Source organism: Morone saxatilis, unplaced genomic scaffold, assembly GCF_004916995.1.
Source record: "Morone saxatilis isolate NCDOM2014 unplaced genomic scaffold, NCSU_SB_2.0 Contig11, whole genome shotgun sequence".
Taxonomy (NCBI): domain Eukaryota; kingdom Metazoa; phylum Chordata; class Actinopteri; family Moronidae; genus Morone; species Morone saxatilis.
In genome coordinates this window covers 8,958,080-8,970,906 of record NW_023339663.1, presented here as the reverse complement: position 1 = coordinate 8,970,906, position 12,827 = coordinate 8,958,080, and the positions used below count along the sequence as shown (strand labels likewise).

General features: G+C 38.5%; 1 protein-coding gene across 2 annotated transcripts in view; it reads right to left on the bottom strand.

Moving 5' to 3' along the window:
• The window catches only part of pla2r1 (phospholipase A2 receptor 1), a 25,093-nt gene that overhangs the window by 4,705 nt on the left and 7,561 nt on the right, over nt 1–12,827 (bottom strand). For both annotated transcript variants that reach the window (XM_035682236.1, XM_035682237.1), the window contains 15 exons: nt 12,407–12,519; nt 12,138–12,307; nt 11,782–11,990; nt 11,246–11,391; nt 9,084–9,168; nt 8,836–8,971; nt 8,706–8,741; nt 7,927–8,087; nt 6,518–6,582; nt 6,132–6,235; nt 5,897–6,033; nt 3,923–4,040; nt 3,612–3,751; nt 2,606–2,747; nt 1,344–1,579 (listed from right to left, as the gene is read on the bottom strand). In XM_035682236.1, the coding sequence (XP_035538129.1) occupies nt 1,344–1,579; nt 2,606–2,747; nt 3,612–3,751; nt 3,923–4,040; nt 5,897–6,033; nt 6,132–6,235; nt 6,518–6,582; nt 7,927–8,087; nt 8,706–8,741; nt 8,836–8,971; nt 9,084–9,168; nt 11,246–11,391; nt 11,782–11,990; nt 12,138–12,307; nt 12,407–12,519 (1,998 nt within the window). The remainder of the gene's footprint in view (nt 1–1,343; nt 1,580–2,605; nt 2,748–3,611; nt 3,752–3,922; nt 4,041–5,896; nt 6,034–6,131; nt 6,236–6,517; nt 6,583–7,926; nt 8,088–8,705; nt 8,742–8,835; nt 8,972–9,083; nt 9,169–11,245; nt 11,392–11,781; nt 11,991–12,137; nt 12,308–12,406; nt 12,520–12,827) is intronic.

The window sequence follows — 12,827 nt, the reverse complement described above, 5'->3', positions numbered from 1 at the left end:
TTTTTTAAGGGGAAATCCTGCTACTAATTCACCAGAAGTGACACACTCAGTGTTCCATGCTATGGTAATGATCAAACAACATGATTCATGTTTCGTACTAGTTACGGTGGTTACTGTATTACTTAGTGTAATGAAAGTCATAAGAGCAGAATTACTGGGGGTGGTTCATGAGAAAGACACTGAACAATATCAAGCAAGATGAACAAATAAAAGAGAGGCAGAAAGAGAATCAGTTCATTCACTTCCTGTGTTCATTTCTCTCCATGACTAAGACATTCCACGGGGTCTCAGCAATACTTGAATCCAAATTTTAAGTCTCTGACTGTCTGCTGGGAAAGCACATGCCTGTGGATAAAATACCTCTACATGGGCAAAAGGCCAGGAGAAAAACCCTAGAGGGATGTGAGACAACTGTAACTAGCTATTGGCGAGCACCTAAGTGTAATAGTAAGTATATAATACTTTCCTTTGTACTTCACACCTATCTGTAACATGTTTTCCCTTATTAAGATTTAGTCCTAGGCTCTTTTGCTCTAACTATAAGCTTTCTGTGTGTACCTATTACTCAAAAACTACTCAATCAAATGTTCAGATTTTCCAGAATATTTTAAATGTTTTAGCTATCTACATGATAGTGTGAGATCCAAACCTGAAAGCCACACATTTTGAAGATGCTGATGAGCACAAACTACGCTTTTGGTAAAGAAAAAAAAGGAAAAAAAGCATACAAAAAGTATTAAACTACCAACTAACAAAATGCATCTCACGCATGCAGATGTGTATTTTCTGCAATTCATGCTCGTTAACCGGGATGAAAGGATTAGTTCAGAAAAACACGCTTATTTGCTTTCTTGCAGAGAGTTAGCTGAGAATACTGCTCTCATGTCTGTTGGTTAACTATGAAGCTGTCATGACCATGACCGGGAGAGTCAGAAAGGTACTGCTCCTGGCCAAGAAACAGTCCGGCATATACTCCCTGTAAGCTACGTTTTTTTTTTAGATTTAGAGATTGAAAAGTGACTATAGGCAGATTTATAACCTTTGAACAGAGCCACGTTAGTTGTTTCCCCATTTTCAGTCTTTATGCTAAGCTATAAGCTAACCGGCTACTGGCTGCAGCTTCATATTTACTGTACAGACACAAGAGTGGAATCAATCTTCTCATCTAACTCAAATAAATACAGTGAATAAGAGTATTTCCCAAAATGTCAAACAATTTCTTTAAAGATAATCTGCAGAAAAACCATCAAACACACACAATACACCATCTCTCCAACACAAACATATAGTAGACATGCACAGTGTAGAGGTATACAGTACATATTGCATGAGGGGATACATACGTCTTGACTATACAGTCCAATCCAGTGGGGGACTGCCAATCTATTGACAAGGACAGTAAGGAAAGCCTGGTGGTAGGCATCTGTAACGCTCACTAGGTCAGAATCATTCTCTATGCACATATGCATCGCGTCGTACCAGCTCATGTTGCCCGACACAACCTTGTAGCTGCGGCTCCTGTACTCAATATTGTCAGGGAGAGGGTGGTGATAGGAATGGGTGGGAGGTTTGGATGTATCTGTAACAAGAAAAAAGGGCAAAAGAGAGGAGTGTGGGAAGAAGGTAAGATACTGAATGGCTGGGTCAGAATGATTACTTCAGGGACGTACGCGATTAATGGATGGTTGATCAGCTGTCACTCACATCAATTAGAAGTATATTTTGACATTTTACGCTTTTTCACTTTCGTGCTTAGAGGTAGAAGATGTATATGACTCATATCTGAGTAGTGACTTCCTTGAGTCTTGCTGTTATGATGAGGTTGCCAGGCAACCAGCAGAAACTCCCAAGAAATACTCTCAGAAATAAGATAAAATATGTTTGTTAGTGAAGTATAAAGGGGCTAATGGATTTAGTTTTGTTATCATTGAACAGAGCCAAGCTAGCTGTTTCCCCCCGTTTCTAGTTGTTAGGCTAAGGTAAGCTAGAAAGTCGTATCAAACGTCTCATCTAACTCGTGAGAAAGTGAATAAGAGCATGTTTCTCAAAATGTCAAGCTTTTCATTTCAGGTTAACAATGAAAGTTATTCACTCTAATTTTTGATCAAATTGGAAATGTGAACAGCCACCATTACTGGGTGTCATTGTTTTTCATGGCATGGAAAAGTTCCTGGAGTACATTTCAGTGAAGCAAGATGAGAAATGAAGCCACTGGAGGTCAGCAACGACAGGATTTTCAGGGAGTGTCAAGTTTCCCTTTAATGTGACTTTAAATGTCAGTGTTTTTCCTGTTTTTGTAATGTTTTTGATGATATGTATGAAGTACAGTATTTTTGATAATCATTTGTTATTTGTGGGCCAGTAACACACTATTTGACTCTCAGGAAATGCAAACACCTGTCAGCCCTTAACATTCCACTTTAACATGCTTTTTGACTTGCAGAGAGAATATGTTATAAGTGTATGAGAGACCATTCAGCTTCACAAAGCTAGAGTGGTCTGACAGCGAAAGAGAAAGACACATGCTGAAAAACACTCAAGAGAGACTATGAAAGACAGCCAGTGGCAGAAGAAAACCAAAGATAAAGAAACTGAGGGCACTTACCTTGAGGTTTTTGACAAACAAATCCATACCCACTCTCACTGCATTTCTCATCGTACCACTTCCCTGTCAGGTGGAAGTTGTGGTTGTTGGACAGTACAGTACACAGTGGCTCATCGGCAAATCCACTGAGCCACTCATCCTTCTGGGGGTTCATAAAGTACATATCGACACACACACAGACACAAATGATAATATTTAGACTGATGTTTGCACAGGTAAAATGGTGCTGTACAATATTATAGTGTCACCTACAACTGGTCAATTAATGTAATTTATGTAATGTATTTATGTGTTTTGAAGAGTAGTATAAGTAAGAGTGAGTGAGAAAGTGGGATGGGTTATTTTGTGTATCCAGGGTTCCAAAGAAAAGTATTCTGAATGTTTTGATTGATTGTTTTTGGCATAGGTAATGCCAGTTAACCGTCACTTAGCAGTACACCCAACAGAAGCTTAATCTTGGCATACATCCAGATTCTAAGAGTCAATAGAAAGTAGAAACCTAAAAAAAACATTCAGCAGTTAAAATCGTGTCAGTTTTCGGTTAGGGGGCAAATTCAGGCAAACCAGGACCTTTGGCGCTATGATGTTTTGTTTCTGGTTGAAATGACAAAGCTACAGCTACAGCTCTGATTCCTGTCTTTGATTAGCTGTTGGCTGTTCCATAATCCACAGAGTCTCATAGGTATCGTAGTATTTAAAGACTTCTACCATAACAAACGGACAGAAAAAGAAACATGATTTCTCAGAAACAAGATTAAAATAAGTGAACCTATTGTATTGTTCTGTTAAATTATCCAGGAAACTCTAGTAATTCTGTTTTGCGGAACGTATTTTGAGGATATCATTACAAGAAGACTTTCAGATTGGAAAGGAGAGAGGAGCTCTCCTGTGGACTTGTGAAGGACACATATTCATGCAGATACAAACACATGTTACAAATAGGAACTTTACTACATTTGTAACAGTTAACAGTGTAGGTCAACCAAAACTATTCACAGGAGCTTACAGTGAGATAGCTCTTTGGTTCAATTGGAGACCAGTTGGTGTAGCTGACTTGTTTCCCATTGGTCCATTTCGTGGTGTCCTCATCCCCCAGACCAATCCATACACCGACAGAGCTTCCCTGGAGCAACATTGTGATGTAGGCTGCAGACATGATGGCAGGACAACAGGAAAATAAAAAACATAAAAAGCAATATTCCTTTCTGACATGCTTTCCAACAGTGCCTGAGAGGAACACAACAACAAAGTGATCTAGTCTGTTGATGTTTGTATATGAAATTAGCCAATTATAGCATCGCCGCACTTTGCGTCTACCTTGTTCAATCTCGTCTTCTATAGCAACCAGCGAGCCTTCGAACGAGGAGCAGATGGACTGGGCATCTTTCCAACTTTTTTCCTCCTTTGGACTGCCAGGGAGGTGAAGCAGAAGACACTGCCAACACACACACACAAATGAAAATCACACTTTGAAATGCAAATTATTATTCCCCTATCACCACCAGGACTCTTGTTTGGAGAGATCAGGATCCAAAGATTTAAAACAAATCCAAGCATGTAGTCTTCTTTAAAGGTCCAGTGTGTAACATTTAGGAGGATCTACTGGCAGAAATATAATATAATATTCATAGACGTTTTCATTATTGTATAATCAGGTAAAAATAAGAATCAGTGTGTTTTTGTTACCATAGAATGAGCTGTTTTTATCTACAGATGCAGTGGGTCCTCTTCCATAGAGGCTGCTATGTTGAACCCTCATGTTTCATCATTAGCCCAAAATAGACAAACCAAATACTGGCCCTAGATAGGTTTTTTTTTCCATGAGTTCTGCAACCACTGTATTTCGATAGGGTTAAAACCTGTTAGAAGTGGTTACCCTTGTGGCCCAGGGGTTTAAGCTGTCAACTAAGAATCACAAATTCCACAGTTTAAGTCTGGCCGGGGGACTTTGTTTCGTGTTATCATCTCTCACTCCTCTCCTATTTCCTGTCAACACTCTAATAAAGGAGTAAAATGCCAAAAATGTTCAATGAGAGAAAGGACAGGCATTGCTACACAGCTCTCCTTTCTGTTTAATATGCAGAACAATAATACTATTTCTAAAGACTGCATCCATTTCAAGGCAGTGGGTCTCATCTGGTATGATACAGTAATAAATGACCATGTTATCAAGTTACTTTAATTTTATATTCAGAAATGATGGCGGAAGATTTTGGTGGTAAAAGTTGAGATGATTCCCGAAAGAAATTAACTTTCTTTTATCATCAAATGTTGCATTGGTGCTAGCAACAATCTACATTGCTAAGAACAATGCAGTAATTTATTTTAAAGAAAACTATATTTTGAAATCTAATACTAAATGACTAGATGATTTAAGAGCTGGATTTGCTCTTTATTGAGGTTGACTCAGCTTGAGCATCATCAGTGGGGGGTAATTCTGAAGTCGGAAACACAAACATCCTGCTTCAACCCCAGAGGCAGCAGGGAACTCCAAAAACTGATTTGTGGGGGAGAATGGGGTGACATGAGAAACTTTTTTTGCATTTTTCACCATTCGACAACAAGGATAACTTCTCCTGCGCAGACATTACAGTTACTACAACTGTGTTTTGCTACATTATATAATATAATATACTATATATTAATACATTAATAAATGCTTATATCTATTTACAACTACATCATAGTTTCTTATGCACCATTTATTAATAGTTTGTACACTGCCTGTAATGCTAAATTGTGGCATTTAGATGTATTACCTTTATAACAATAACAGCTATGCAAATCTTCTGAATTTGTATTGTTACATAATAAGAAAAAATAAAAAAAATACAGCCAAAACATACAATCTTTTTTACCATTTACAACAATCATAAGGATATTGCCAAAATAAGTTATTTTATGCAGATTCCTGAAAATGGATTATTCTTCCAAAATACGAGGGATGGTTTTTCTTATCTGTGGAGCTAAGTAATGATTGGTAAAATTTCATGATGTACAGCTCACAGATCTCAAAAGATGTTGATTATTGAATCATTATTAGTAGCAACTGCTACGGCCAACAGTTAAAGCTGGTGCCAAAGTGCCTTAGGTGTGGTTTCTCTGACATCTGCTACAGGCTGCCTCCATGTGTTTTGTGTGCTTCCAAATCTTGTGTTATCTGAGTGTTGAAATACAAAGTTATCCCACCCCCAAAAAAAAAAAAAAATATTAAAGTCTTGTTTTACCAGTTTTACTAATATGTGATTCAAGTGTGTGTGTATGCATGAGCATGCCCAAGTGTGTCTAAACCTTGTGTCCAAAGTACAGCCATTTCTCCGGACATCCTCCAATGTAGTGCGGCTCCCTGGGAGTCTCAACCACAGATACAGTCTTTCTCTTGCAAACATAGCCATGAAGATCACTGCACTTACTCGTCGACCACATCCCTGCAACATACGAGGAAAAGCTCAACACAATCGAGCATGTACATGCATGTAGAAGTATAGGTGTATCAGTACATGTTTCTGCATGTGTATTAGTTTACCTGACGAAGAGGACATGGTGACACATAATCTGTTTTTCCTTGGGCCACCTCTGGCACTCCCATCTGCCCAGTTCTGAAACTCTACTTCTGTCTTGTCGCTCCACCTGCAAACAAACACACAAATGAACTTAGCGTAAGTTCAATCAGTAAGATTATTTATGTTGCTCATTCACTGTCTCTCTTTTTTGGCCAAAAATTCTTTTTTTCATAGTAAAGGTTGAGCCACAATTTGCCACTTGTACCCAAGCAGTAGTCCATTGCTTGCATTGTGAAATGGGCCTCTAGGTTTTAACTACATCGACATTTCTTTACTCGAGATGTTGAACAAAGTGTTAAACTGTATTTGAGCAGCAGGACATGTTTAACAAACTCCAAAACACACACACCTGACCTCCTCTCCAGGCTGTCCAATGGACAGGCCGATCCACCAGTCGGTCGGGCCCAGGGAGAGCTGAAGAGACACAGTGAAAGTAACAGAGATGAAAAAGAACTTTCATCACTTTCACCCTCCTCCTTTGCAATCCAGTCCTCAGAGCCTCTCTTACACGAGCAGCCATTCAGGCGCGCTCCTTGGCCCAAGCTTCGCCTCTTTCATCGCCCTGTTTTGTTCCCTTTATCCCTTCACAAGACTTAACACCACAAGAGACTTCTTTAGTGTGGTCCAAAAGGCCGCTACTGAAAAACAGCCTTTTTCTTGCTTCCTGTGTGTGGGAGCACTCGAGCATGAAAGTGTCTACATACGAGGTACATTTTAGCTTGTCGACATGTGTCTGTAAACACTTGAGTTTGTATGAGGAACGAGTGTCAATTGTGTTCACACTTGTTCATGCACGTGTTTGTTTTTCCCTGTGTGTGAACTGTTAGAAGAATAGGCCTAGTGGGCCATTTAACGGAGAAGAGCCTGTGAATGTGAATAAGTACATTGCTTTGGCTGTGTGCTCCTGTGTGCTCCTGTGCTCCAGCCCACTGGAAACAAAGAAAGGTGCTTATGTCTGAAGCTCCTGGCATCATTTTGGGCACTGCAATTAGATGCTGGGAGTATTTGCACTGCAGATGCATTTTCTCTGAAAAATATGTTATGAAAAGTAAAGAGGTGGAAAAGATATAATTCACTAAAAAACTGTAACAGTTGTTGTGCCTCCACAGAGAGATCTGTTTGAATGTGGTGCAAATTCCAATTGAGTAGTTATTTATCTGTCATAAAATGAAAAGTAAATGCAAAGTAAATTGTTAAGTAAATTGTAGAATAGATAGCTAAGGAAGAAGAAAACACTGAATTTGTCAAAAAAGTTAAAAATAGTTAATAATACAGACAGAGAACTGTATGAAAAGTTCCTGGAAACAGGAAATAATCTGCTCAAAATTCCAAATCTGTTCCAAATCACTTGTTTTACACAAACTTGAAGTTACCTAGATCACTATTTGGGTTAATTGTACAGTTTTGAATATAATGTGGAATATCCATAAAATGTGTAACTTGGAGTCGTCAGTTTACTAAATGATAGAAAATGGGGTCTCTTAAGAAAAAAGGTTGAGAACCACTAATTTAAATGACTAAAATAACACATTTTCTAGCATTTTATATATATTATTTCATACAGCATGTTTTGCAATATAAGATAGAAATCATTTGCATCCTATACATGTTCATTCCATTTTACGGAGTATTGGTTATCACAATATTAAAAGACAAAAATGAATACTATTATTTTTACCATTATACACCTTCTATCAAAAATGTGCATCGCAGTCTGAATTCTGTTAATCTATATATATGAACTGTGGCAGTACAGACCCGTCGCAAGCGCTCCTTGATGAAGTGCAGCTCCTCTCTGGAGTGAATAGACAGCAGATAGGCTCCCATCATCTGACAGGCCAGGGAGACAGCGTCCCATGCAAAAGGTTTCTTCGCCAGCAGGTACTCAGCTCCGCGGTAAAAAACCCACGGCTCACTCTCTGTGGCACAGCCAAGAGGACAATTATAGTATCGTACACATTTACATGTAATACAATTTTAAATACATAACTGGTTAGAATTAATGACAACACGGGTCTAATTTCTGACTGATGCTGCTTAACATCTATTAAAGCTATGTCACACTCTCTTGGCCAACAGCAGAAACACAGAAATATGGGATGATTAAATATATATGGGTTTTTCACAGTGCACAGAATGTCTCATTTCTGCCCTCTAAGCTGTATCAGCAGTCCTTTAGCATTTTTTTATGTTTCTGTGGTTACAAAGCAGCAGGTTAAAGCTACTGTATATACACACACCACTGTAGTCCTAATAAACTATGTCAAGTCTTTACAATCTGTGCAACATAGAAGATCCTCAATTTGGATAAGTAAAAATCCAAGCATTCATAGAAGAATGTTGTTGTTACTGTAATTGTTGCAAAATAAGCCATTTTACACAGTAATTCCACAGTAATAATGATGTCTTGTTTTGCCCTGCCAGGCCATATTTTGCCTGGTTTGCTTTATATAGTAGTAAAGACAATATCTACAGTATCAGTATCTATAAAGCTTGTTTATGCCAGAAACAGTGAAGTAAATAAAAATTTTACTTACGCTCAGTGTACCAATATGGCTTTTTCAGTTTATCACCTGCAACATGAATCAGAGTTTGGTAAGTAATGGTGTGCTGATGTGTGTATGTGCAGTATGTCTTTGTGGGGAGTAGCAGATTGAGGGTGTTAACCTCTTGACAACTTGCAGATCCACTCGTGTTTGGTGTCACAGGGCTGAGGCATGAGAGCGTTGGTCAGGTCACTGTACACGGCACAGTCCCTCCTGTCATCCTCCTCGTTCTTATCCTCTATGAAGGATGTCACCACCTGCATGAAAACAGACGCACAAGACCAAAACCATAATGGGTACACCCTCTGAATATTACCTGGTGTTACAATCAGGCATGTAGATACTTTGAGAACATCTCTATGTACTTACAGGGGAACCATCAGACCACTCCCAGGCTTCGGGATATTCAGGGTCTCTCTTATTTAAACCCACCCAGAACCAGCGACCCTCTGTTCTAAAAAAAAAGAGGAAGAGACAGAAAGTTTTTTGACCTTATAACATTTGAACTTTGAACTCATTAGCACAAAGTACAAAATTAGTTGTATGGGAGTAAATAAACTGTTTATAATATATTTAATTTAGTTGTAGACTTCAACCAGAAAAAATGTTTTAAATAATAATTTTTACTACACTGTTGTGATCTTGGTTATATAATGATACACCAGAGGGTGTCAGTAAAATCTGTTATCACTATATAGGTAATTGCAAACTTTGGCATTTTGCTTTATTGTGACATTAGAGAGTAACAGGAAAGGCAAGGAGATTAAGGGGATAATATGCAGCAAAGGGCTCAGGGCTAGACTCAAACATATATATATAATCAGGATCTCTCAGATTATTGATAAGATCTCAGATGTGACCAAACAACATTTTGCTGGAAATTCAGGAGAATATTTTGATAGATCATATAACCAGAAGAAAATCTCTTTTTGGTTAATACCGTGAATTAAATACCTGACAAATATTTTTTTTAAAATCACATTAATGCAAAAAACACGTGGAGCGCCCCAGGGTTCAATTCTAGGAATTGAGGACCTCTTATTTCCTTGTATTTGCTTCCTGTCACATCACACGCAGACATGCTGTATTTAAGTGTCACATATACGCATCTGTTTTTACGCCTACTTATATGTACATCACAGTTAAATGTTTACGTATCTTTGTTTATTCAGTTGTGTTGTTGTTTTTAGATGTATAAACTGTATATTTCTTTCCTCCTGAATATGGTGGGAACTGTGTGTAACAAAGTCAAATTCCTTGTATGTTTACACATATTTGGCTAACAAAGCTGATTCTGATATATCTCCCCATAAAGCCCAATAACCCTTCTGATCTGTCCTGTCTGGTTAGATGTCTAGCAGATGTGAAAGACCTCTTTCTTTAATAAAATACTTAAAAAAAAAAAAACATGCAAAGCAAAACTGATATTCTTGTCATTTGCCCAGAAAACATGCACATGCAGACTAAGCCATATCATATCAGCAAGCTTGTCCAGTCCTGTTTTTATCTTTTATCTGAAAAACATATCCAAGATTCAACCATGTTTTAAAGATACATTAATTGTTGTATGCCTTTTGTCTCCTCACGACTGGACTACTGCAATGGTCTTTTAAGTGTAAACCAGAAACCACTCAACAGGCTGCTAGAATTTTAGCAAGGAAAATAAATCACATTACTCTACATTCAGCACTGGTGCAGTGGCTACCTGTGTGTTTAAAGAGTGATTTTCAGGTTTTATTGATTACTTTAACGGCTCTTCGTGGCCAGACTCCAGATTATATTTCATAGTTGCTTTCCTGTTACAAATATGTGCACAGCCTAAGGTCCTCAGACAAGAACTGGCAGGCTTGTTCCTGAGTCTACATTTAAGACTAGAGGGGTTCGTGCCTTTGCTGACAGGGCACCTAAGCTCTGAAATGAACTGCCTGAGGAGCAAAGACTAATCAAATCATTATCTTCTGTTTCGGTAAATTACTACTACGCTGCACATTTTAGATTTTTATCTAATGTCTGGTTCATTGGTTTCTGTCTTGTAGATTGTATTTCTGTTTGTTGTGTGTAAACCCCCTTTTGACATTAGTGGTATACAAATAAACATTATTATTATTATTATTATTATTATTAATAAAAAACAAAATACTGTAAATCAACTATTGTCATTAAACAGTCTCATTGATTTTCAAGATTGACTAAAATTATTAATCTCTGACAAATGTCTATCATCTAAACACTTACTTACTCTACAAAATGATTGTACACATGCACCATTGTTCATAATTACAATGAAGAAACTTTAAAACTGACTGCTTGGTTACATGACTTATTTTGATGTTGTTTTCCCTGTAAAACATTAATCTGTAGACAGATTATAAAACAATCCCAAACCACATTTTATCTTCAAAAGCCAATCATTAAATTCTGTATTCGTTGCTTTATACACATAAAACCTCCAAACATAACAACCTCAACTGATGCATTTATCAGTTCTCATAACATTCCTGCACTGACGAGGCCCAGAGGGCTGTACCAACCCTTCAAACATGGTACTGAGGAGCTGCTTAACAAACACCTGCTCCTCATAATGATGGAAACTGGCCAGCTGAGCCCCGAGGGCCTGGCAAAAGAAGTCGGCTTCCACCCAGGAACGCTTCATCAGGACTTTCTCATCGTGGAACACCTAGAAGAGCAATACTTGTTGTCAGGTAAATTACAGATTCAAACAACAAACACACTCAGTAAGTACATTGTATATATATTCAGTAAATTCTATTTTTTCTATATTCATACAGCAAGAATGTGCAGAATTATGAAAATAAATTGTCTGTAGGAGTGAATATGAATAGTTTTGTTTGTTGATGTGGGTTATCCCTGTGATAGACAGTCCAGAATGCACCCTGCCTGCCTCCCAGTGCATTAAGGGATAGGCTATAGTCCATTGTTACCCTGCACAAGACAGAAAATGGACAAATGGATGGAACAGTGTGTTTCTGTCACTGTTGGTGAGGGTATACTTATGACCACTTGGCGAGGTAAGAGAGGTAAAGATAGAAAATGAGGAAGATCCCACCTTAAAACAGTGAAGCAGCCCAGAGTGTGATTCCCACCCTGGAGGACAGGGGGCGAAGGCATCAATGTGGTGCTCTGGCAGCTGGACATCGTGGTAACTGCTGATGCTCTGCTTGCACACTGACAAGGCTTTGTGGGACTTGCAGTCTTTCACCTCCCAGTGACCCAAAGCAGGGCCACCTGACATAGCAACACAGCCACCACCACTGACTAAGGAAAGGATAAGAAAGAGGAAAATGAAGAAGTTGAAAAGAAGAACATTTAAAAGACTTACATTTAACCAAATCCCCCTACTAAACACCATCACATTATCCTTACTCATAATTAGTAAACAAACATTTTCTAACAAATGGCTACCTGGCTGGTGTTTGTTCCAGTTTGTAAAGGTGAGAGGTAGAGAGGAGCCATTGTGGGGAAGCCAGCTGTACTCCCCCTCCTTCTCCATATCCATGAGGCCGATCCAGTAATACATGCTATTGTTGGCGCCACTTTCACTCAGCAAACTGTTGACGAATGCCTGCTCAAACCTGCCAGCATGAAGCAAAAGAGAGCAGAGGTGAGGAGACTGGCTCCAATGTTGTTTAGAACAAGTTGTCAACACAATGAATGACATGTCGATAAAACACCTGTTTTCTACAGTAAGAAGGGGAGCCTTGCAGTAATATCCCATCAGTGCATCTTCATAGCTTTGTTCATGGCTAGTCACCGTGTAGCAGGAGTGTCCATGTCGCTTCCAGCCCTGCAACATCGAGAACAAAAATCCACTAATCAAACTCCGTCTACGTTCTATTTCAACATATAACATTCGAATACGATAAGATTCACAGAGACACAGGGTTTGTGAGGGAGGGGGAGAGATGAGAATTAAAGGAAAATACAGACTATTGTTACTGTTATGATAAGAATACACACCTGGAGTAGGACTGGGTATCAAACATCAATACATATTTATACTTTTTTGGTACTGATTAAAATGTGTCCTTAGAGCCAGGTATTTCAAATTGTCAAGTAGTGAAAATGTTATGTTTGGTCACATCTGAGATCTTA